We start from the raw sequence: 23,107 nt of genomic DNA, 5'->3' as shown, positions 1-23,107 counted from the left end.
AAGCAGTGGAATAATAAAAGGTTTGTAGGAGTCTGGAACAAGCAGACCAGCCACGTTGTTGAATCATGTTGGATCCATTAGCTACTGGAGAATGGCCCCTACTCATTTGTAATTGGTCTAACGGTATATTCCTTTGTTTTTGTTTTTTTTCCTTTGATATCAATAGACCTAAGAACTCCAATAAAGTTTAAAATGATCTTTTGGCTGAATCTGTGTTTTTCTATTCCGATGTCAATGATTACTGGCTATTGCAGTTCTTTATTGGGATCACATTAATTTGATTGTTAAGCACTTCTGTTTTATTATACAATTGATTAGACTAAATGCATTTTCCTTATTACACAGTAAAAGAGCAAAATTGACAACATTGAACTGCATAGAAATTTCTTTTATCTTTCATTTAATGGACATTTACCATCACTGAACCATTATTTAGAGCATAATGCACAATATTTTTACAAATGTCTTTATAGAATTAAGAAATGTGTCTTTATTCCATCTTGAATAGGTATTTGAAGTCTGGAATAAATAAATGCATAGCCTGTGTTTCATAAATTTAGGAGTGAGAAAGAAAATCAATACTTTTCATCAAATCTCAGGAGGTTTATGAGGTTCCCATGAAACCACATTGAAACTCTCAGTGCTTCACAGTTCATTATCGAAGTTAATTACTGAAAAATATACACTGAGCCGTATAACATTACTGAACTAGAAGCAAGCTGTGGCTAAACACATCGGATCACAGCAATGCAGTGCGTATCCTTCACACTGTTTTAGTTTTCAAATCACAAGCTGAATCATATTCAGAGAAAGATGGGAGAAATCAACCAGGTTTGGGTGAGTAAACTTAATTTCCATTGAAATAAAAATATTTCATTTTTTTTATAGAATCTACAGCCATTCAGTCACTCTTAGAGAAAGCTGGGTTTCATATATACTGAGAGGCATTAAAAACACAACACATTCTATTGCTTCCAATATGCATTTATTGAATTCGTAACGCTTCCTGGAGTTTACAGTATAGTATATTATACTGTATATACTGTACGACAAATATCTAAGAATGCCATTATGAAAGATGTAATAGGCTTATAACTTTTCAGCATACAACTTACTGTATTACTTGTTCCTTTGCAGCCAACACATGCTGACGCAGCTACCCACCTGAAATATGAGAGATGCTACATACAAATGAAGGTTAGAGTATTATTTATTGTACAAAAGGAAATTACACAACAAAGTTCATCTACACAGAACAAAGACCCAAAACCACAGTCTTCATACAGCTAGAAGTGTACAGCATATTAATATGTTTTAATTAAATTAAAACATATGGTTCATTTTTATGTCCTCTGCACATGAAGAACAAGAAGTCCTATTGGCATACAGAAAATGGAATGAATTAATAAGAAATAATGTTTTAAAAGTTGAATAGTTTAAGGCAAAAAATAGCCTTTTTTATTGTTTTAAAGCTTTAATTATGAAATCATATCTAAAGGAAGCTGAAAGCTGCTCCTGGTACCGTTTCACATCTCCAGAAATCTACAAAGATTAAATGAGTAAATGAGTGGACTTTGATTTTAAGCTGCAAGATCCTGAGTATGGCTTTTTGCGGATGGGCAGCATGGAGGCACAGAAGTTAGTGTTGCTGCCTCACAGCCTGGAGCCCGGGATTCAATTCCAGAATTGCTGTCTGCGTGGACTTTGTATGTTCTCTGCATGTTTCTGTGGGTCTCCTTTGGGGGCTCTGATTTCCTTCCACAGTCCAATCACACACCGGTAGATTAACTGGCTTCTGGGGAAACTGGCCCTGGTGTGAGAGTGTGTGTGTTTGTGTCTGTGTGTGCCCCTCAATGGACTGGCGTCTCGTCCAGGGTGTCCCTTGCCTTGTGCCCGTTGCCTGCTGGGATAGGCTCTGCCTCCTTCCTGAGGCCTGTATAGGAAGACGAGGTTAGAGAATGGAGAGATGGATGGAAACGTTCAGTTGTCTTTTCAGACCGACTCACTTCAGTAACCTGTGTGATGTTCTAATAAATGAAAAAGATTAGCCTGTAGTCCGGGGGCAGAGCTGCTAAATAACGTAAAGGAAAAGAGCAGAGAGGTAAATCCAGGGGATCCTACAGGTCTGTCTTATTCAATTCAATGTCCTAGTTCCTTTTAACATTCATAGTGTTAAAGCAGTGTGCTAACAAGGCTGCTGTGTACTGTAGATCTTCTTGAGTTAGATCATTTTATTTCCATGTTAAGTCTCAAGTTTATGTTTTATACTGAATTAATTGTTGTTAATCTTGCCGTATAACTTACAAGAAATATCTGGGATGCTGCGTCTAATTAACAACCCGGAGAGAGAGGTGCATGGTTTTTCGGGAGAAGATCTTCCAAGGACAGTGTTCTCTCAGTCCTCACTGAGCGGGAGACTGCAGCAGCACTGCTACTGTGTTTCACAGGGGATGTCTCACGCAGTGAATGTGAAATATTAATATAACTCTCCCCCAACCGAGGATACACTCGAGCAGATATTTTGCCTTGGAAAAAAAGACAGTTGTGTCTGATCTCATGGTTTCACTGTATGGTGGCCCAAGACACTTGTAAACCTACACAACATTATCTTTTAGCAACAACAGTAATTCAAATATCAATCCTTCATCTGGCAGACCACAGAGGAAGAAATGTCTGCTGTTTACATTCCTGGAGAAGAATCCATCTTCTAGTGCTTTACGGTGAGATAAAACGGGAGATGTTTTTTTCCTCCTGTAGAGCATCTCTTTAACTTTTTATGAGGCATGATTTCCACATAGTTCCCCCAGTTTTCCCGTCTTTTTAAAATAAGTTTACTATTTTTAAACATCCACCTGGAACAAAGTTTCCCGCTGAAACCCATCAGTTATATTTCCGCGCTGGTACCGGCACGTCTTAAAATAATCACGGCGATAGCAACAGCAAGAGCAAACCAGTAAAACACTCAGGAAATGCTTTGCTTTGTGCTCACCCTTCGCTGACATTAACAACTAAGCATTCACTAACTCTGACGTACAGTATAAGTATTTTATTTTAAGGTTTGGAGGACATTATTTTCAAGAGCTTGAGAAGATGGCCAAACTTAAAAAAAGAATAATTCTTCGCAATCATCGGTAGATTTTTGTTTGACCGGATGAAGCGTTTCTATAGCAACACTCTAATAGGATAATCATGTTTTGTGCTTATTCCTAACTGCTCATGTGGCGCTCAGGATGTAACAGTGCTTAAAGAAACCAGCCACGCAAACCTGACGCAAAGTAAATGACAGCTGAGCGCTCTCAGCCTCGAATTGTTTTCAGAAGCATACGCAATAAAATATCCAATAAAAAAAAAACTGTTTCAAGGTCAAAATATATGATGTGCCTTACCTGGGGGAGTTGTACTTAAGTGATTTCCCCTGTCACAGTGTTTTTGAGTAGTAATGACAGATTTACAAAGACATGAGATCCTAGGTAGGGAAAAAGAAACATTTGTCAGGGGTAGTCGAAAAGATGTAAATATCCGACGTAAAAATGGTACAAGTATTAATATATTGCAAAAAATACAAATTAACATCATGTTGACATCATGTTACAACAACTAATTTATCTGAGAGTGGAATTTGAATCTGCAAAAACAAATCCATACAGAGGGGGGACAGGTCAGCGAGTGCACAAACTTTTCCCAATCACAGAGATACATACTTCTTTATTGGCCCTTCTTCTAAAACTAAATTATGCATGGACGTTTTGGTAATTTGGTAATCCTGTTTTTCACCGATTTTGTGTGGGAATCAGAATAAATTCGGAAGGGAACTGGGATGATGTCGAATTTGAGTTTCATTTTTAAGAAGTGATGGATTTCTTGAGGTTTTCCTCTAATCCGGAGTTTTATCTCCAGCGTGTGTTCCCCAAGGCCTGAGACATCTCCAGACTCCTATCATCACTCTCCTGAAGAAACTGATTTACAAGTGTCCCTAGGGTCCCTATCCTCTGGCTACACCCATCCACAAACAACACATGGGATCATTTTCTTTTGGAAAATAGCTTGCTTTCTTCACTCATTTGTCCATAGTGTCATCTGTAAAATATACAGTAGTTTACCAACTCCAGATACAGTGCAACGTAAAGTACAAAAACTTACATTTTTTACATCTTAAATGGTAAATTTAACCATTTCATTTTCTACTGTTTTGTTTTGCTTTTTACTGAAAGCAGGTTTCACGTTCCAAGCAGAAGAAGGCATTACAAATCATATAATATTTATTTTGAATTCCAACATAAGGGAACTACTGTAATTCAGTACTCAGTATATACTGCGGACTACTACAAAGTAAAGGTGAAATATGTTTCTAAGCACTTATTGTTTTGTGCAGCATGTTTTGAAGATGTAAGATTCAATACAGGAAAATAAATACAGGATATATTTTAAAATCCTCTTTATTTGTGAATGGCAAACCTCTCACACTGTTGCTTACAAAGTCTGAGATCGGGGCTTTCCTGATTTTTATTGTCCTTCCTTTTTGTGTTTAAAGGCAAATGAACTACAAAACCCCAGAACGACCTTTCTGGCCCCCTGGTGGAAAAGCAGGGCCGATTGGCATGCTAACCACGTCATGCCTCTTCTCCTGCGCTGGTCTTTGACAGGTATAATGATGAAGCACCCTGGGTGTGCTGCAGAAATAAAGCAGGCTACAAGCTCAGCGAAGGCTTAATTACCTGGGTGGCTTTCATGCTATAATTGGTAACAGTGGTGAACCGGCAGGATGGATGCTTTGTCTGTCTCTGCCTTTGAGCCACCGTGAGCTGAGCCTGTAGTGTGTGGGCATTAGCCTGCGTCTCTGTCCCAGTCCACACTCTGAAGAGCTATGATATCCAGCTAGCTTAGCTTTAACACACGGCTGAATCTACACTGCTAGCTCATGGAAGGGTAGCGAAGCTTTTGGTGGGAGCTACTGCCCATTTAGACCCAGTCTCTTTTTCCTCATGAAACAAGTGCAGAAAATAATGCACAGCAGGGGAAAGTGAGGGAAAACCCAATCAACAAAAAGCCGGGGCATTTTGGCTCTTTATACAAAAAGAAAGACATTAATTCACAAGAACAGTAAACCATGGCCTTATATCGCAAAACATTGCTGCTAAGTGTCAATTGTGAACATCCATCCATTTTATAACCACGTCGCAGGGGAACGGGAGCCTATCGTGGCAAGCAAGGATTGAAGACAGGGAGAACATGCAGACTCCACACAGACAGCACCCCAGGTGCAGAATCAAACCCAGGGCCCCAGCGCTGCGCGGCAGCAATGCTGACCACTGCGTAGTGAGTTAGCTACGCAATAAAGGACTGCGAGACCCTTTAAATAAAAATTAGTTTTCAAACAAGGCAAACTCCAGAGTTCCATCATACTCCAGTTTAAAAACTTGGTTAGAATAGAACAGTCAATAATATAAAGTTTGAGGACCAAAACTAGATTTCAATCTTCAGAGGGTAAGCACCTCAGTACCTGAATCATTTATCAGTTGTGCATTAGTGTTCTGATCAGAAAATGAGTCCCTGGTTCCCCCTAGTGTTCATATGAAGAAACTAATTTTAAAACTGTAATTTCCCCAGGATTTTCAAGACTAGGGCCAGCAGCCATATTACCCTGGAGCTCCCAACTGGCAACCCACTGCAGCTCAGCAGGTGTGAGCCTGGCCAGTACCTGGATGGGAGACCTCCTGGGGAAGCTAAATTGCTGCTGGAAGAGGTGTTAGTTGGGCCAGCAGGGGGCGCTCATCCTATGGTCTGTGTGGGTCCTAATGCCCCAGTACAGTGATGGGACACTATACTCTTGCAACGCTCCGTGGAAAGTGAAGGGCATGACAAGGCACAGAAAGGCGTCATGGCCATCCACTGCAACCAAGGGAGTCTTCAGTCGTGATGACTACTCGTACCGCTGGACCCAGGCTTCTGAGGTCGAGAGAGTGGGACTGCCCCAGGGCAACAACTTTCCCACTTCAAAAAGCTCTCCCACACAGGTTTCTTCATGGAGCTCATCTTCCACACAGATGAGCTGCACAAAGTACAACCATCTAGAGAATAGGAATAGTTATAAACGAGAAGAGCCCATCCAGTCACTTTGGCAATTAAAGTCATTAAAATGCTGAATTTTGATGATAAAGTGATGAATTTCCATGATGTATACCCAGACATCTCAACAGAAGTTGTCTGATTTTTCCTTTTGCGCTGTACGTCCTTCTGGAACAAGCTGTCAGCACTGTAGGCACAAAACCCTCATTTGCAGCACAAATTGAATCATCGGTGTTGCTGGAATGCCTCCTGTGAAGCCTACTGGGAATTGTAGCTATGAATAGCATCTTCCATCATGAACCCCATCCTTGAGCCTTTGAGTAGACAATAATACATCTCCAGATTTCACACAAGCCACTGGCCAGACTCAAGGAAGGTGAGAAGTGACTGTAAATTCTGTAAATTGGTCTTCTTTGCCAGCACGGTAATTCACCTGTCATGCCAATAAAGGCCCTTGCAATTTGAATTTGTATACTATCACCCCTTCCCCGAACGTGAAAAATACGCTGGCAGTCTCCTACTCCCACCTCTGACAGCTGACGAGAGCAGGCTTTTGACACAATAAGTATGGTACTTGTTCCACGCCTGGGGTTTGACACTATGTGAAATGTTTGTTTTCTTTAAAACAACTCCATGTGCTCAACCTTTAGAAATTACAAACCACATGCAGGTATTCAAACTAAACATATTTTATTTACAGGTGTTCTGTTTTACCAGTGTTACAAATTCTGCTAGTAAAAATATATTTCACAACAAAACATAAAACATATAAAATGAAACGTATGCTACAGAACATTGGAGTGCACGTTTTTCAAGCTAATGAAACAAACACTTCTACAGCAAAAACATCATGTAAAAAATGAAGTAAAATTCCTCTGAGTCCTGCAATACGAGTCCAGATGATCAGATCCATGTTGCTCACTGCACTCCAGTCTGTTTGGATGGTAGTTCATCATATTCACTGCCATGGAGTTTTCCGACCCAAAACCCGGTTGGTGATTTTCTGTGAGAAAAACAGCTACTGTGAATACAGCAGCTGTATCTGTTTTCTGTCATTCCCAAAGTTTCATGAAACTAGTCATCTCAGGATTATCTTTTCTCTTGTTCAGTATTTGCTCTATTTTATTTTATTCAATATAAATCCTAATTTAAATAAACCTATGTTGATATTTATACGAATAATCATTAATGTCAGCAAAATTTATTTACAAAAAATAGTTTTATATAAACACTGTCCGCTGGTTTTCATTCTAAATATTCAGTGCAAACTGATGGCTTAATTGATCTGTTCAGATTGTAGTATAGAATGTTTTTTGCTTGGTTTTGAAATATCCTACTCTTCAAGCGTACCGTTTTTAACTGCTTTCAACATATCCATACAGAACAACATGCTGCTTCTCCTCAACAGCTCTTATTAGTTGATCAACTGATGGTGAACAGACATTGTTGGGAATGACACTGTATCAGACAGGCCTGCAATGGACATTTTACCCCTCGCTTAACGGTAGGAATCATATTTTTACTATATACAACTTATAGTTGTCGAATCTATTTACCTGTGCATTAAAAGATTACAGCATTCTATTATTAATAGATACCAATAGAGAGATTACAAAGGTGATTTTCTTTTGTTAACCAGGCTGATTCAGTTATTTTTTCATGAAACAGACTTTTGACCACAGAAAAGAAGTCCTCGTTGTCTGAGGGTACATGAGACTCACAATTTTCTTCTTAGACTGCCACAATACTAATTTAGCAACAATTCTGCTTTTTTTTCTACTATTAGCTACTTTTGGTGTGCATAAAGGCCATACAGAAAGGTAGGCTTAAAATTATTACATCTTAATCTTCCTTTGAAAAGAACTGCATGACATTTATTGAAAGCAATCCCACTCAGATACTGAGATTTGGATTAAATTAAAGGAAAAGTCTATCGTAAGCATTTTGTTTTCTGCCTAGAACGTATTGTATATTATTTTCTTAAAAAGTCTCTTGCACAGTTTATTTCAGTTCAGTTTATCTATCACAATGCACAAGTGCAATGCAATGCTTATTTGCATGTGCACTCTGCTTAAAGCAGTCACAGCCTACCCTCTTGTAGAGGTCTGCCTTGAGTCTGTAGGACCGATACTCTGCCCTCCTCCTCTCTTCCTCTCGGCGCTGCTGGACCTCGGGGAGCTGAGCGTACTTCCTAAGAGAAGAATATAAGAACACAAGAAAGATTTGCAAACGAGAGGGAGCCATTCTGCTCACTGTTCTCATTTGTTCACTCAGTCGCTAAGCAAATTTAAACTTTCGCCCGTGTCTTAAAGGTGGCCTTCATGAGCCTGTTCCAGATACCTACTACTCTTTGAGCAAAGAGTTTCCTACTCTCCAAATTAATTCCCTTTCAGTTTCCAATAGTGACCCCCTGTCCTTCTTTTACAACCAAGCATGAAACAGACACCTAGGTTGAAAATATCTGTACCCGACAGAATTTTATTTACCTGGATCAAATCTCCTTTCATATTCATCTGTTTTAGAATGAAGAGATTTTGCTCCTTCAACTTATTCAATTTATAATTTCCCAGAGATCAGTTCTTTGAACTCTTTCTTAGTCTATATTTTCCAATATATTATAGTAATGTGAACAAAACCAACAGAACTACAGTAGTGCTTAAACATACTGTATCTTCCATGAATTTCAAGTCCACACATTTTGTTACACATCCAAGTCTCCTGTTTATTTTAATACCTTACCAACATTGTCTTGATGCAGACATAGAAAACGTAGCATAAACACCCAGATCTCTTTCATGTGTAACTTCTCGCCTCTCCAAAGCACCCAGGCAATGTGCACGGTGTATGCTCCTTCTACCAGTGTGGATCACTTTGCTCTTATCTGTGATGAATTTCATTTGCTCAGTGTTCGCCCAGTCTGTGACTTTGTAACTTCCTTGCCACTGTTTCCGTTTGTCACTCCCCCTTATTTTAGAATCATCAGCAGTTTACTAACTGTACCAGAAGCTAGATCATTGATATATCTGGAAGAGCAATGGGATCCTGGAACAGATCCCTGCGATACACCACTACTCACATAAGAGAACATGTTGTTTCCTATTCCTTAACCAGTTCTCTCTCTGTGTACATAGATTACATTGGATTTTATTTTGAAAATCAACTTTCCACGATGGTTCTTAACAGTAGCTTTCTGGAAATCTAAATATATGTTATATGCTTTAGTGTAATGTCACTGTTACTTGTTTGAAGAATACTAGAAAGTTAGACAAGATCTTGCTTTTCTTTATCTTAAAATAACATTTTTGTCTATTTATTCTGCTAATTTAGCACTAACCATCCAGTAGCAGGAGTGGTCTGCAGTTTCCTGGTTCAGTTATGTTTCTTGTGGATTTGTGTTACATTTACAACATGAGAAATGTTACGAACAAGAGGTGGCCATGTGGCTCACTTGGTCCAAAATTGGGATTTTCCAGTCTGTGGGCACTGGTCTCATTCTAAGTGAGAAAGTCTGATCTCTAAGACAGACAGAACTTTATAAATAAGTCTGACTTATAAGTTAAAAATTGATTAATAAAAAAGGATTTTAATTCTTACAAACAAGAATAGAAATGCCTTTTTTGCATTTAAAAAAATACAGAACAAAATGTTTTTTCATTATTCTTTTTGTTCAATATACTTTATATTTTCCTGATTTATTCAAATAAATCCCAGAAGTATCCAGGGCTGTACTTAGATACTGTAGATGCACTTAAAAATATTTTGAATACATGTGTAAAATGTGTGCATGTATCTGGGAATCCTTGGAATTTTACAACCTACCTTTTAACAAGTTCCTGCCTTCCTACCTTTCCAGAGGCTAACATTTCTGTCTTACGAGAAAGGCTGACAGATTGCATGCAGAGATAAAATAATAACAGTGAGAAAAAAACATGACCTTATAGAAATATGAACCACTCAAGACATTGTATTCTTAATGTCAGCAAAAGTGAACTTGTTTGGAAAAATTAATCCTTGTTAAGTATAAATTTAACAGATATGGGTACTGTCACACTGGTACCATACTGTTGTTTATACTGTTATTGTTATTGTATTTACTGTCTATTGTCTTGGCTGCTGTTCTATATATATAGTGCACCTGACAGACTAATGAGAAACACTTTTCATTATACTATGCCCCTGTGTAAGTATAATGACAAATACAGTGGAATTTAATTGAATTGAACTTGATGGAATCATTGTAAAAAACAATAATAAACACCATAAAGGGAAACAAGAAAATGGAAGACTTACTGTTTGGATCTTATGAACATCTCTTTCTTTGGAATGGCTCTTTTCTTTTGTATATGAAGTTCTAATAAAAAAAAGAAGGTTTGAAAAAAACTATCACAAATGTATCGGCTGTTTTAGAATCTTTAGCTTGTCCTGAGCAAGATTCTTTTAGTAGGACCCAGGTTCCCATTTTGCTCTTTCAAATCGCTTTGTGACTTAATTTTACGTAGAATTTTGTATTTTCAATGTCTATAGAGGCAGGGCTTTAGTATGACAGACATATAAACATCTCTATATAATAGGGTAAACATTATGTGTGGTGTACTTTATCAGTTTGGCTGTCTTAATAAGCTTGCTGCCTGATTATTATTGTTTTAAGAAGCTGTGCATGAGAAGTCAAGAACACAAGTATTATGCAACACAGTGTTCCCTAACTATAGTATATAATTGCATAACTATTGTTAATATTTAGTATTTGCTTGCAAACTGATTTTGGTTATTTTATGTCTCTCGTTTTATCATTTTAAAGCCCTGTATTTCTGACAATAAAATATATATATATACAGGCAGTTGCAACCTTTTTGTTTATGAGTTTTTTGATGCTTCGGTAAAGTAGGCGACACTGGTGGGCCTCACCTTCGTGTGGCTGCCTGTTGGGGTGAGCGACTCCCCAGGCTCTTTTGGTTCCCAGCTGGTTAAACAAGTCCTCTCGCTCACTGTCAAACACAGCTTGTGTCCTCCTCTCCTCTGCCAGCAGCACCAGCCTCTTCATTCGCTCTCTGGATCGAGAGATGAAGTCTGGACGGCACATTGCAAGAGCTTCCTGTGTATGGAATGAAGAGAGAGTCCCCCCATGTTATAAGTTCAAGATGGATTTGGCTCATCTGATACCGAAGCACAGACAAATGCATATATATATTGTGGCACAGGCACTTGCTTGTGGTGAGAATGTCACCCAATATTATACACCTTTTTCTCATCATTAAGCTAACGAATAGCACATCCTCAACCTGCCGGGCAGTCAGCACAAACGCAGATCGTAGAGCTGTCAGGATCCACTAACACAGTGAAGTGCAGGGTATCTAGTCTCCACAACTGCAACTGTATTAAGAGGAATTTTAGTAAACACAACCTAACAGTACAAAAGAGTGACAGCCAATCTTACACCCGTTGCAGCCTCTGTTTATAGTTACAATGTCACTGGCGGCAGTCATAAACTCAGGTATAAAGTAAAGAGCAAACATTCATTGGCAAACTAGGCACCAGCAGACCAACCGCTAGCAGAGCTTTTGAGTCCTTGGATGCTACATCATATGATCAGTAGCAACCTTGGTCAACCCACAGATGGAAGAAAACCAGAATCTTCTTTGAGCTTCTAGTCTCACTCAGCTTTATCTTGATTTCATCCTGTTAGCCTTGAAGGATTTTTCTTTTTCATTTAATGTCTCTATTGGATTCCCTACAGTATTTCTTTGCTACCAATAACAACCAACCTATTCATCTTGCCCTCCCTTATGCTGCTGTAATTTAGTCTTTCTTGCTGTAGTGTCATAAAGTGTAGCTTCAAACGTTTTACAATGTTAAACGTAGTTTAGAAGTGAAAAAGATGTTGAAAAAATGCATTTTATTAATAATGTCCACACAAAGTGGTAGCAATAGAGTTACACACAATAAGCCATACAGGAAAGTAGGTAAACTAAATCTAAAATGTGCCAAGGATAATAAAATTGTAACGCTAAATTAATTTCTGTTGATGTGATTTAATCTCTTGTAGACCAGGTGTTCCTAGTTTACATGGAGGTACCACGATGATAGAGCACAAACACCAACCTGAAGAGTTATACGCACGAGGGAAGTGGGCAACTTGGCACCTGCTCCAGGCTCTGTGATGGGCTGCGCCCTGCTCCTCCGGCTGCTGGGGACTGGAGCGTCCTGGACCTGCTTCTCTCGGAGGGGCTCCCTCCAGGGCTGTGCCCTAGTGTAGGGTTCGAACCAGGCAGGGCCAGGGCCCGACATGGAGCTGGGTTGGTTCTCTTTCTTGGCCTCGGACTTCAGCTCATCCGCCGGGACAAACCAGGACATGCCTGAGAAAGAAGAAGAGGAGACTCTCGAAACTCTAAATTTAACCTCCCAGAGAAAAATAAAAGAAAAACATTAGGGCCCTGGGTCCGAGTGCACAAAACTCTCTCCTTTGAGCTCTGCTGTGGGAAAGCTGAATTCAACAGACCTTGAGGGTGGCGCTGTGGATTACTTTTCTTTGTCTTCTTTTCATAGAGGAACTGCTGAGAGTTTGAGCTGGTCCTCTCATCTCTTCTTGCCTCCATGTGGCGTGAGGCTCCTGTCTGTTCTGCCCAGGCAGAGCCCGGTGAAGGGAATGTCACGCCTACATCTCTGGTGTTCTTTTTGGTGCCACTGTTCACAATCTCTAGATCACCTGGACACAGTGGAAATGACCATTTCAACACATGGTTCTCTGTGACACCGAGAATGACGCATCAATAGCATTTTCAAATGTGTATAGGTTTTAAAGTTACTATGGAAGGATACTCCCTCAGTAAAAAATTTTCTCTGAGTAAACTCTGAACTGAAAAATTTGTGATATGATCTCATGTACTGTATAGCTCTGTGCATATCAAAAACAGGTACTTCTTTTATTTTGACGCTACAGTCAAAATGTGTCGATAAGGTGCAAATGTATTCCATGCTGGAGGTGGACACAATATTGGAAAAACCTAACGAAAAAGGACTTGAATTTTAAAGTAACCAAGTTGCAATGAAAAAGGTTTACGTTATAATAGACGTCTTAAAATCAACACTTTTAAAAGTGAGCTTTTAGAGCGACATGAGAGCTCTAACAGATTTTGAAAGAGATAAAATATTTGGTGCCCGAATTGCAGGTACATCAGTCACAGAAATGGCTCAAAACTTGCATAACAGTATTTCAAGAAGGACTGAAGCTGCTCTGAAGGCAATGGGTGTCCCAATTCCATAATATATCCCTTCCTGTTTCTGTATTTTGTCCACCCCTATATGAACCTGGTAGACAGGGTTCTGCTGAGGGGTATACAACATTATCACTAGTGAAAAATTATCTTGCACATTAATTTTACCGTATATTTCAACACTATAAAACAAATACATGAAGATAATGCAGAAAGAATATCTCTCCCTGCTTTGATAAGTACTATCCTTTTATTTCTATAAATACACTTACCTGCCTGTATTCCTTTATTGAGCAACTTAACAGTTTTCTTGTTCGTGAAAACACCTGATGGACCTCGGGGCACAGGGACTGAACAGGTGCTGGCTGATACAGAGTCAGGCATCACCTAAAGGCAAACAAGCACAGGACCAAATGTAGGATTGCACTTACTTAAAGTAAATTCCATTCTTGAGCCACGGCGGCTCATCGGGTTTCTGTAGTGTTAAGCACTCTAGAGAGTACACGATTCCTCCCTGAATGGGATGCCAGAAATGAGCATAAGTATTTAAAAATGTGAAATTTAAAATAAATTTAAAAAGAAGGCTATCTTCAACACAGGACAGAAAGCAGAGAGAAGAATACAACAACCATGCTTTTATTCTTGTGAACGAAATAAAATGATCAATCACATACCGTTGACTCCTCTGTGCTAGACGGTGATGGACTTGCTGTGTCAATATGTTTTTTACTCTTGCTGGCTCTCTTCTTTGGCACCGACTTCTTGTGCAAACTCTCCTTCTGCTTGCCAATAGCACTGTACAGCTTGTTTAGGCTGGGGTTGACATTTACTCTCTGAGGTCCAAAGGCTCTGATGAGGCGGGCTGTGTCAATTGTGGATACAGTGCTGCTGGTTTCTGTGTGGCTGCTGTCTCCTGTCTCTGTTTGGATTACTACATCACTTTCAGACACTGTATCACTTGTAACTGAGTCCACCTGCTCTCTTTCCGCAAGGTAAAGATGGCGACTCAAGGGGCTAGCTGTGGAAATGTCCCTAACAGGCTTGAGGCTTTTAGATGGTTGGAGTGCTGTTATCTCTTTTGGCTCCACAGACTCCTCCCCCCATGCCTGTTGGAGATGGCTTTCTCTGTTTTCTCTCAGCCTTCTCATTACTTCCTCCTTTTTCCTCTTCTGAGGTCCATGGTCTCTATCCCTGCCCTTGCCAGTGTCCCTCTCAGAAATAAATGAATGATGACAAGGGTTGTGAAAGAGCCTGGAAAGGCGATCAAGCCTTTCCAGCAGGGACCTCTCTTTCCCACTGGGATTATTAAGTTTCACCAGGCTCTGTCGCACCTTAAACTTCTCCCACAGCTCATCCAACGTTTTACTGTTGTGGAGGGAATGCTCAGAAGAGACCTGATCCCCTCCCCTAAGAGTGTTATCCAAGTTTCTCTTAGTAGCCAATTTACCCCTGAACAGAGGAGAAGGGTTCTCCTGTGGGATATTATTCCATGATGCTCTGGTTGAAGTGAGGTTTTCTCTTTCTAACCCCTGATGGAGGTGTAGTTCCTTCATGGTGTAATCAACTTCACGTTCTAGAGAGGCAAATTTATCATCTTTGTCCTTTCTGCTAAAAGCTAAGTGTTCCCTGCTGAATTCTCTTTCTGGTCTTCTGTGTTCTTCACTAGGAGGGCTAGCACCCTTAGAAAATGTTCCACTGAAAGAAAGACTTCTGTTCTGTGCTGTTGATCTGCTATGAAGCTCATCAGTACTCATTTTCTCCAGAAAGCCCTGGTACTCTAAACAATGTATTGGAGGTCTGGAGTGACTTTGATGGGCATATTCAGTAAGTCTTTGTTGCCGATGAAAGGCTATGTCTGAACCTAAAGTAGAAGCAAAATAAAATTGTTTTTACTACTGTTCCACATGCACATAAAAATAAAATAAGCCATCCAAGTCACCCTGAAGAACTACAATTGAGGAACACAGATATAACACGTCTAAAAACATTAACATAAAACACAGCTGGAAATGAGAAATTACAAATGGAATAGAAAAACAAAAATATGTGCTAGTTTTGAAAACTTCTAAGCTATAACTTGTATCTATAAAACATGTTCGTAGTGTAACCAGATACGAAGCATTCCATTTCAGTACAGAAATAAGGTTTGCAAATTGCTTTATCTCTACCTGTGTTTTCTTCCCATCTAGTTTTAGACTGTGCTGTCTTGCTGTAGATACCCTCTTTGTGCTTGGCTGTGATGTCAATGTCTACTTCCTTGTTTCTGGCGCCCAGAATCTCAACAGTGAATTTTGGTGGAACAGCATCATCTGAACCTGTAGAAGACCACAAAGGAATAAGTCTCTAGAGTAAGAAACTGCTAAAAGCACCCGCATGTGTTTTGCAACCCTTCCAGCTCAAATGTAACCTGTCTTGTCTCAGCATGAATAATTAAGTAGTCTTTCTGTCTAAAATTTCAAAGTAAACATTACAAACTAATGCTCTTACCAATGGTCCAAACGGAACATTAAAATAAGGAGATTAAAGAGATATGCATTTGAAGAATTTTATCACTGAAAATAGGTCTTAACACCACACTAAATATCACAGAGGTATGAAGCTTATTTACATCTCAAAAAGGCCTGTACCTGGATGGGAGCTTTCCATGGTGGTGTCTGAGAGCGTCTGGGAAACCTGAGCCCTGCTCTGGGGGATGTAAAAGACCTTCTGGCTCCCACGGGGTTTATACGGCACCAGGACAGGCTGAGCTGCAGCGCAAAGAGCATCACAAATGCAAGACAGAAGTAAAAACCCTTACTCAAATTACACAGCTAAAATACAGTTCACAAAAATACAAAAGTTCAGCAATATCCCTTCTTGTCCAGCTTCTACATGTAAACTATACTTTGTACATACAGTATGTAGCATGATTTTATGCTAGAAAACACAAGAACTACTTATATGTTTATATAGTGTGAGCTTACACTGCCACACTCGCATCAATGTCTGCAGTACAATGTGAAAGAGAAAACAGTCATTTGTATGGGGGTGGTAACACATTAGCATGGAGATGATAGTAAAGTAGAATGCTGGTGACTCTTCTAACCTCTTTGTACACCGTTTGCAAACTAATAAATGGTAGTGTTGCCTTTATGTTATAATGCCTTTAATGATGGATTTTAATAAAAATAAAATACAAAGAGAAATGAGTGCATATGATTAATGTTCACATAAATCATTAATGTCGTCCAGTTTAGAGTGCACATCAAACTCATATGTTATGTAATGCTTATCGTTCAAATAGGGAGCTGCATCAGCATGCTTAGAATAAAGGAACATGTAAAGGTTAATTCCATGCTGAAACGAGAAGAAAAGAAACACATTTCGGCTGTGGAGCTTTCTTTGGATGAAGACTCCACAGCCAAAACGTTGTGTTTCTTTTCTTCTCTTTTCAGCATGGAATAAACCTTTACTTGTTCCTTTACACACTTATAAGTCACCTCAAAATAAGGCATAGGACAAGTAAATAAATGAGCAAACAAGTGCTTAATTGTTTAATGAAACATATGGCCTATGATATTTATAATCATAAAATATTCACATGACTCCTAAGTCACAAAGTTAAGATAAAATACCTGATTCTATGATAGAAATAATTATATCTACTGTACCCAGTTGACAGGGTATTCTCAAACACATTGCTGTATTAGAAGGATACCTAAGAAATTTTCATACCTGATGTCTGGACTGATAGGTCCTGTGGCTGCTGTGCAGATGACCTGGACTTTGAAACGGTGGAGCTAGGTCTTGTGGTCTCGGACGACGGGCCAGGTACGCGGGTTGTTATCTGGGCAGAAGCGTCTGTAGATCTGGGCTTCATTTTACCAACAAGCATATTTTCATTTGAATGTTGCCTATAATGTTCCTGATTTTTACGCAAGTGTTCTTGCCTCACTGAAGATTCAGGACAGTTACCACGCACTGTTTGTGCGATACGGCCTCTGACATGACTAGTTTCACTTGTAATCGGAGAGTGTGTATCATATATACCCTCTGTCGACTGCGTACCATCTGTGTATGAATGTCCTTGAATTGCTAAGGGTGTATTGATATCTGAGGGGTTTTCAGAAGCAGACATCTTCAAAAACTCAGCATAATCACTCTTTGGTGGAAAAGTGCCAAACTGAAAATGTCTGTCATCAGTGGACATAGATTTTTCATTGGATGGTTTGGGTGACAGAGTCACATGAACATATGACAGGACTTTTTTGGTGGGTGAAGAGACTGAAGAAGAACCAGAGGCAAATGATGAAACTTGTAAAGGTAATGCACTAGGCTTTAGACTGGCAGATGCATTTTCCCCCAGGGCTATATTAGGGGTAGATGTGGACAACTGTCTGTATCGAGTTGCATTTACATGAAAATGCGTTCCGGGGCTTTTGTGTACAGCATGCTGAAGAACGACAAAAGGACTGTCATTAGTGGTGCCAGGAAAGCCTTGCCTCTGTACTTCTGTCTGGCTGCCACACACTTCAGGAGGTTTCAGGTCTGGCTCTACATGTGCATCAAATCCAAGCTGATAGTGATGGAAACCATACCCTGAAGTAGAACACAGGGTCAGATCATCCTTTCCAGAATTTACATCAGGCTCAGTTGGTGAATCAACTTCACCTTGTCCAGTACAAGCATTATTTCTTAAGCAGTCAGGGTTATGTGAACAGAAGCCTGACTCTGAAACTGCCATAGGTCTTTGCATTGAGGAAATGTTCTTGACTTCACTGACAGCGTCCTCGACATCAGTGCCTGAACATTTTCCCGTGTATGGCTGCCCTTTTCCAGGGCCTTGATGGGAATATCTGACTTTTTGCTCCTCTTCCTGTGTTGCTGTCAGGGGCTGAAGGCTGCCTGCTTGTCTTCTGTCTAGCTCTGTGAGCCTTACAGGTTCCACCAGAGAATCCTCATCTCTGGTGACACGTGTGTGGTCAGCCACGTCAGACGCGCGACTCAGAAGGGGAGAGAGGGATGCAGGAGAGGGGGAACGCTTACGGGAGGAAAAGGTGATGGATACAATGGGTCTGCCAGTTTCATGGGCCACCTGCTGAGACACACTAATGCCCTCTCTTTGAGCAATTTCTCGAATACGTGCCTCCACATCCTTGCGAAGTGGAGTGTGGAGCTCCACACTAGTGTTGAAAGGATTGCTGGACAGTTTCTGCAGCTGACTGGAGATCTGATGCTTTGCAGTGTTCAGGGCACAAAATTCTTCTGTAGGTTTCAGTGAAGGCAGCACCCCAGTAACTGCAACCGTGCTAGATGTGGTATCTGAGTCAGTATCTGTACTCCATTGGCCCTGTAGTGCAGACACGTAGAACATGAACATATACTGTAAATACTGTACACATTTCTTAAATGGGACATGTAGTTATAATTGTCCCACTGATTCTGATTCTAATGGACACTGTACAGACGTTTTTGATGATCTGGGCACATAATGAGAAGTTGTTTGGATATACAAATGACAAATGAAGAAAAAATCTCTTACCTTATGCTTCTGAACTTCTCTATAGTTTATAATGTGATGAAACACTCCGAAAATAAAAAGCTGTTATATGTTCTCTCAGGCTAATGTAAACACACAGAGTGCAACGCCACTGCAAACCCATGCTTTAAATCGTCAAGGGAAATAAAGTGACCTTGAGACATATCATTAAAGGTTCCAGTTTTCAAGCAACGCTGTTCACTAAACCAATATCAAATGCCAGACTTGAAAGGCAGGTACCTCGCCCACACTTAGATGCAAACAGAGTAAAAATTTAAGCATGCTAAGACCAGCATTTCATCCTAGTTATTACCTTCAGACTGATGCTAATACATTCCATATAGCAGAACCTGTTACAATAAATACAATATAAATTAATTTCTGAAAGTACAGTATAGTCAGCTTACAAAGTTGATTTTTGTTATTGTTGATAAATGTTATGATGTAAGTGAAAGCTGGATGTGATGAATCAAAATGGAATTTTAAGTTCTTTAGTTGTCTTCTCTACTGAGAGAGATGAGGTTTCCTGCTAATTATTATATTACCAGGCTAATTATAGCAATGGATTATTATGAAGTCCTGGCATTTAACCAAAACAGAGGAAAAATATTTTTCTGCCCTAGAAATTCCTTCTAAAGTTTTATAATCAATACCTGTGCTTCCTACAAAACAGTCATAATGAATCAAGAAGTTCCTTAAACAATTGTAGATATTCATTATCAAATGCACATGACTTCTACATTTCTAAGGATACCTCAACCTGGTTAAGTGTACTGAAAAGCACTTGAATGGTGCACATCACAGAGGTACAGTATAACTGGCTCAGATTCCCTCCAAAACACATCATTGCACCAATGAAATGCGCCTATTTACACAGATGTTAAAAATAGTCATTAGTGTTTTAAAAATAAAAAATAGGAATCAAAATTGTTATTTAGTTGGCCAAAGCTACTTTTAATTACCATACACAAAAAGCGTGATTAAAGGGCTCATTTTCCTTATATTTAAATTTAAAACAAAAAAACTGTGATTGACCTCTAAATAATAAGCCGAATAAGAAAAATCAGTCACGTCTGCTTTAGCTTGCTGTGAGAGGGAAACTCTTAGGGAAACAGTGGGTCAAGGTGAGACAAGTCTGGACATGTTCCCTCTGTCAGAACTGACAGGCTGTTTATTCTGCGTACCTGCTCTACATTAGTATGAATGGCATGTTCCTTTTCTGCACTGCTTCATACTGAAAACAAGCTTAAATGTAAATTAGACACAGCAATTTCCTTTTATGAGCAGAATGTTTCATGGTATAATAACCCGTTGCCCCTGGCATGGACGTCTTCGTTTCAGTCTCTTTACGTGAAAATCCATTTAAAACCAAGAAGAGGAGGCACTTCATTACTCAAAGGGCTGTAGGAGTGTAGAACTAGTTACCCGGACATGTAGTTGATCTTGATAATCTGTCTCCCTTAAAGACAGACTAGACAGTATCCTTGGGTCAATTAGCTATTAACAATCAAATGGGCTAGAGGGGCCAAATGACCTCTCGTTTGTAACTGTTCTGACTCTAAAAACACAGCACAGCTGCCTGTGGATATTACTGGTGGTATGATTATACTATATACAGAGCATCAAGAGAAATGTATCACTATAGTAACATGTATGACTTTAGACAAATAAAGTATGCCGATTTTGACAGTGACTAAATGTTTTTGGCATCTTTCTAATTTAACTGTGTTACACCTGAATGGCTTACATAAGTACTGAATCACCTCAGTAGTGAGAAAGATGAATGGGAGCAGGCGATGAGATGACTGAAGATGTTGAATGTCAAGCATGGTTTAAATCAAGAAAAACACAGAAAGGATCCAAAACATTCCACTTATAAAAAGTGCAATACCACTGTGCTATTGGCACGTTGATGGCTGGATTAATTCAGCACATTGTCACCTGGGGCATTCACAGTAGCAGGTTCTAACTCGGTGAGACACTCCAGTCAGACAGAGTGTGTGAGAGAAGGGACACGATCACAACTCCTTCGCAAGACCAATGGGGAGGTCCAGGAGTGTACAGGCTGGGCAGGAGTGTCTAGTCGCTACAGAACTCAACCTGTAGTGAGTAAATGCAATCTGACTGCACAGCACTACACTGATTAAGACATCACTTGCTGCTGTTCCTGTGGGCTCATCCAGATAGGAAGGGAAATGCACGCCCTTATGCTACATGAGTAACAACAGCGTTCTTGTCAGATGACAAATGTTTTTAATATATAATATGTCTGACACTTCTGTACAAAGCGAGCAATGCTATGAGCCTGTAACTTTCACACCAGTGTGAAACTTTCACACCAGCTCCCTGTTGATCAACCTCATTGATAACAAATATAAAAATCAGCATAATGAATTTGTCCATGTTATGTTTAACGTCAGTGCCCTACAAAAAAGTGATTTTCTTTGTGAATTTCTCACAGGTATAAGTGATATGTGATGTTTGACACCAAGCATAAATTGCTTGGACAAATGATGTCATAAGTGATGTATGCGTCCATTACAATCAAGACAGTCCAGTATCTGAAAAATGGTTACCTTTATTGCAGCACTAGGTTTCTTTGTGTTTCGTAAGAGCTCTGCTTTGATTTCTTCTATTTTCTGTCGATCTTCCATATTCAGTTCCAGAGGCTCACACTGCTCCCCAGAAACCTTTAGTTTAATCCAGTCTGGAAGCACAAGAGAAAATACTAGTGAGCCGACCACACTAAGCTAGCTTTGAACCAAGCAGAAGAGCTTTATTGTAGATTCCTAATTGGGCAAGAGGAAATTATCTATAGAAAATAAACGGTATGATAGATTGACTACACTTTTCAAGAAATATGCATGTCTTTTAATAAGAAAAATCCAAAAACTACATTTATTTAAGACGGGTTGCTATATACAAATCTTAGCAGTCTGTTTTTGACACACATCTCCAGATAGAATTCACCTGTCTGTTTTTTGACCCACGTGACCCCCTACCTTCCAAAAAGCTGTCTGCTTTTCAGAATTGAAAATATGGATAGATTTAGTAGATTTGGACGAGTTATCAAAGAGCGCCAAAAGATTTTTAAAGCGCACGGGGTAAGAAGTACAGGGGATCTCCAATATACATTGGAGTTAGGGACCAGAAAGTTGCCTATTTATAATAGTATTATAGTGAAATGAGGAATATAGTGGATTTTTCCCCAAAAAATAATGTGAATATGGGAGGTTAGGGACCGTAAACTTTGTCCATGTGACTAAAAAACTTAAAGATAGGAAAGGCTTTTCCAGTAAGAATCAATGGAGCTTAGTAGGGTTAGAGACCATGAGTTACACTAAACGCATGTTTCACTTGTAGTTACCCCAAAACAGTACAGTACACCTACATTTCTAAACCATTTTTACTCATTTTTATCTTGACATTAATTATTAATTTAATTTTTAATTGATAAATCAATAATTTAAAGCATTTTAAGCAAAATTTTAAATAAACCTATCACTTGTTCATTAGACCTTACCTTGAGAAGTGGATGCGTTCTGCTTTATTAATGCTCCTTTGTTACTTACGTTCAGCACCTGTCTACACTGGGAACAGACAGGTGCGTGGACGCAAAGAGAAAATATGGTTGCTGGCGCTTACATTTAACATCAGCCACGCAAAATACGAGATACAGAACCTTTTCTACATGAATGGCACTAAGTCAAAAACAACATATTATAATCAAATCCTGGATTTTTTTATGTTGTGCCAGTAAAACAATATAAGTGCATCGATGTAGTGTACCTAATATCTTGTCAGTGTTAGTGTGGGTAAAAGTGTATCAGGAGGACTTATAACAGGGACCCCCCTGTACTTCATTTGGAAACCTCTTAAAAAAGAAGTTTCATTTCTCCTTGACAGCGTATCAGTATGGATTATATGTGACAGCCATGTAAAGATGCACTAACACATCTTTCTCACAGCATGTTGTTCTGCCAAGACAAATCAGGCACTGTCTTGCTTATCCTACTCACCTAAGAGCATCAGAATTCATGGCTGTGTGACTGATAGGACTTCATATACATTAGAATTAAGTTATACGTTTGATTTCCAATACATCATGCATAATAGCACTACATATTTGTGTAATTTTGGGATTTGTAGTTAAAAACAAGCAGAAATTAAAATATGAAGTACAGTACTTGACCAAGATGGGAATTTATCATTTTACAGTACTACTGTATGTAGAATTAATCTGTATTGCCATAGCACCATACCGACAAGAACAACTTTACATAGTAAAATACACTTAGATTGATTAATGAAA

At 39.3% G+C, this 23,107-nt stretch overlaps 1 protein-coding gene across 1 annotated transcript in view; it reads right to left on the bottom strand.

Moving 5' to 3' along the window:
• Window positions 1–6,742: 6,742 nt before the first annotated feature.
• The window catches only part of alms1 (ALMS1 centrosome and basal body associated protein), a 30,851-nt gene continuing 14,486 nt past the window's right edge, over window positions 6,743–23,107 (bottom strand). The window contains exons 8-19 of the mRNA XM_088923862.1: window positions 21,372–21,502; window positions 16,992–18,606; window positions 15,905–16,024; window positions 15,446–15,592; window positions 13,952–15,138; window positions 13,550–13,664; window positions 12,563–12,769; window positions 12,166–12,419; window positions 10,972–11,158; window positions 10,357–10,417; window positions 8,158–8,257; window positions 6,743–7,069 (exon numbers count right to left, since the gene is read on the bottom strand). Of these exons, the coding sequence (XP_088779988.1) occupies window positions 7,025–7,069; window positions 8,158–8,257; window positions 10,357–10,417; window positions 10,972–11,158; window positions 12,166–12,419; window positions 12,563–12,769; window positions 13,550–13,664; window positions 13,952–15,138; window positions 15,446–15,592; window positions 15,905–16,024; window positions 16,992–18,606; window positions 21,372–21,502 (4,169 nt within the window). The 3' untranslated portion in view covers window positions 6,743–7,024. The remainder of the gene's footprint in view (window positions 7,070–8,157; window positions 8,258–10,356; window positions 10,418–10,971; window positions 11,159–12,165; window positions 12,420–12,562; window positions 12,770–13,549; window positions 13,665–13,951; window positions 15,139–15,445; window positions 15,593–15,904; window positions 16,025–16,991; window positions 18,607–21,371; window positions 21,503–23,107) is intronic.

This window comes from Atractosteus spatula, chromosome 1, assembly GCF_055471065.1.
Source record: "Atractosteus spatula isolate fAtrSpa1 chromosome 1, fAtrSpa1.hap1, whole genome shotgun sequence".
NCBI lineage: Eukaryota > Metazoa > Chordata > Actinopteri > Semionotiformes > Lepisosteidae > Atractosteus > Atractosteus spatula.
Note: the sequence above shows the minus strand (reverse complement) of the source record. Positions and strands in the feature narration are given on the sequence as shown.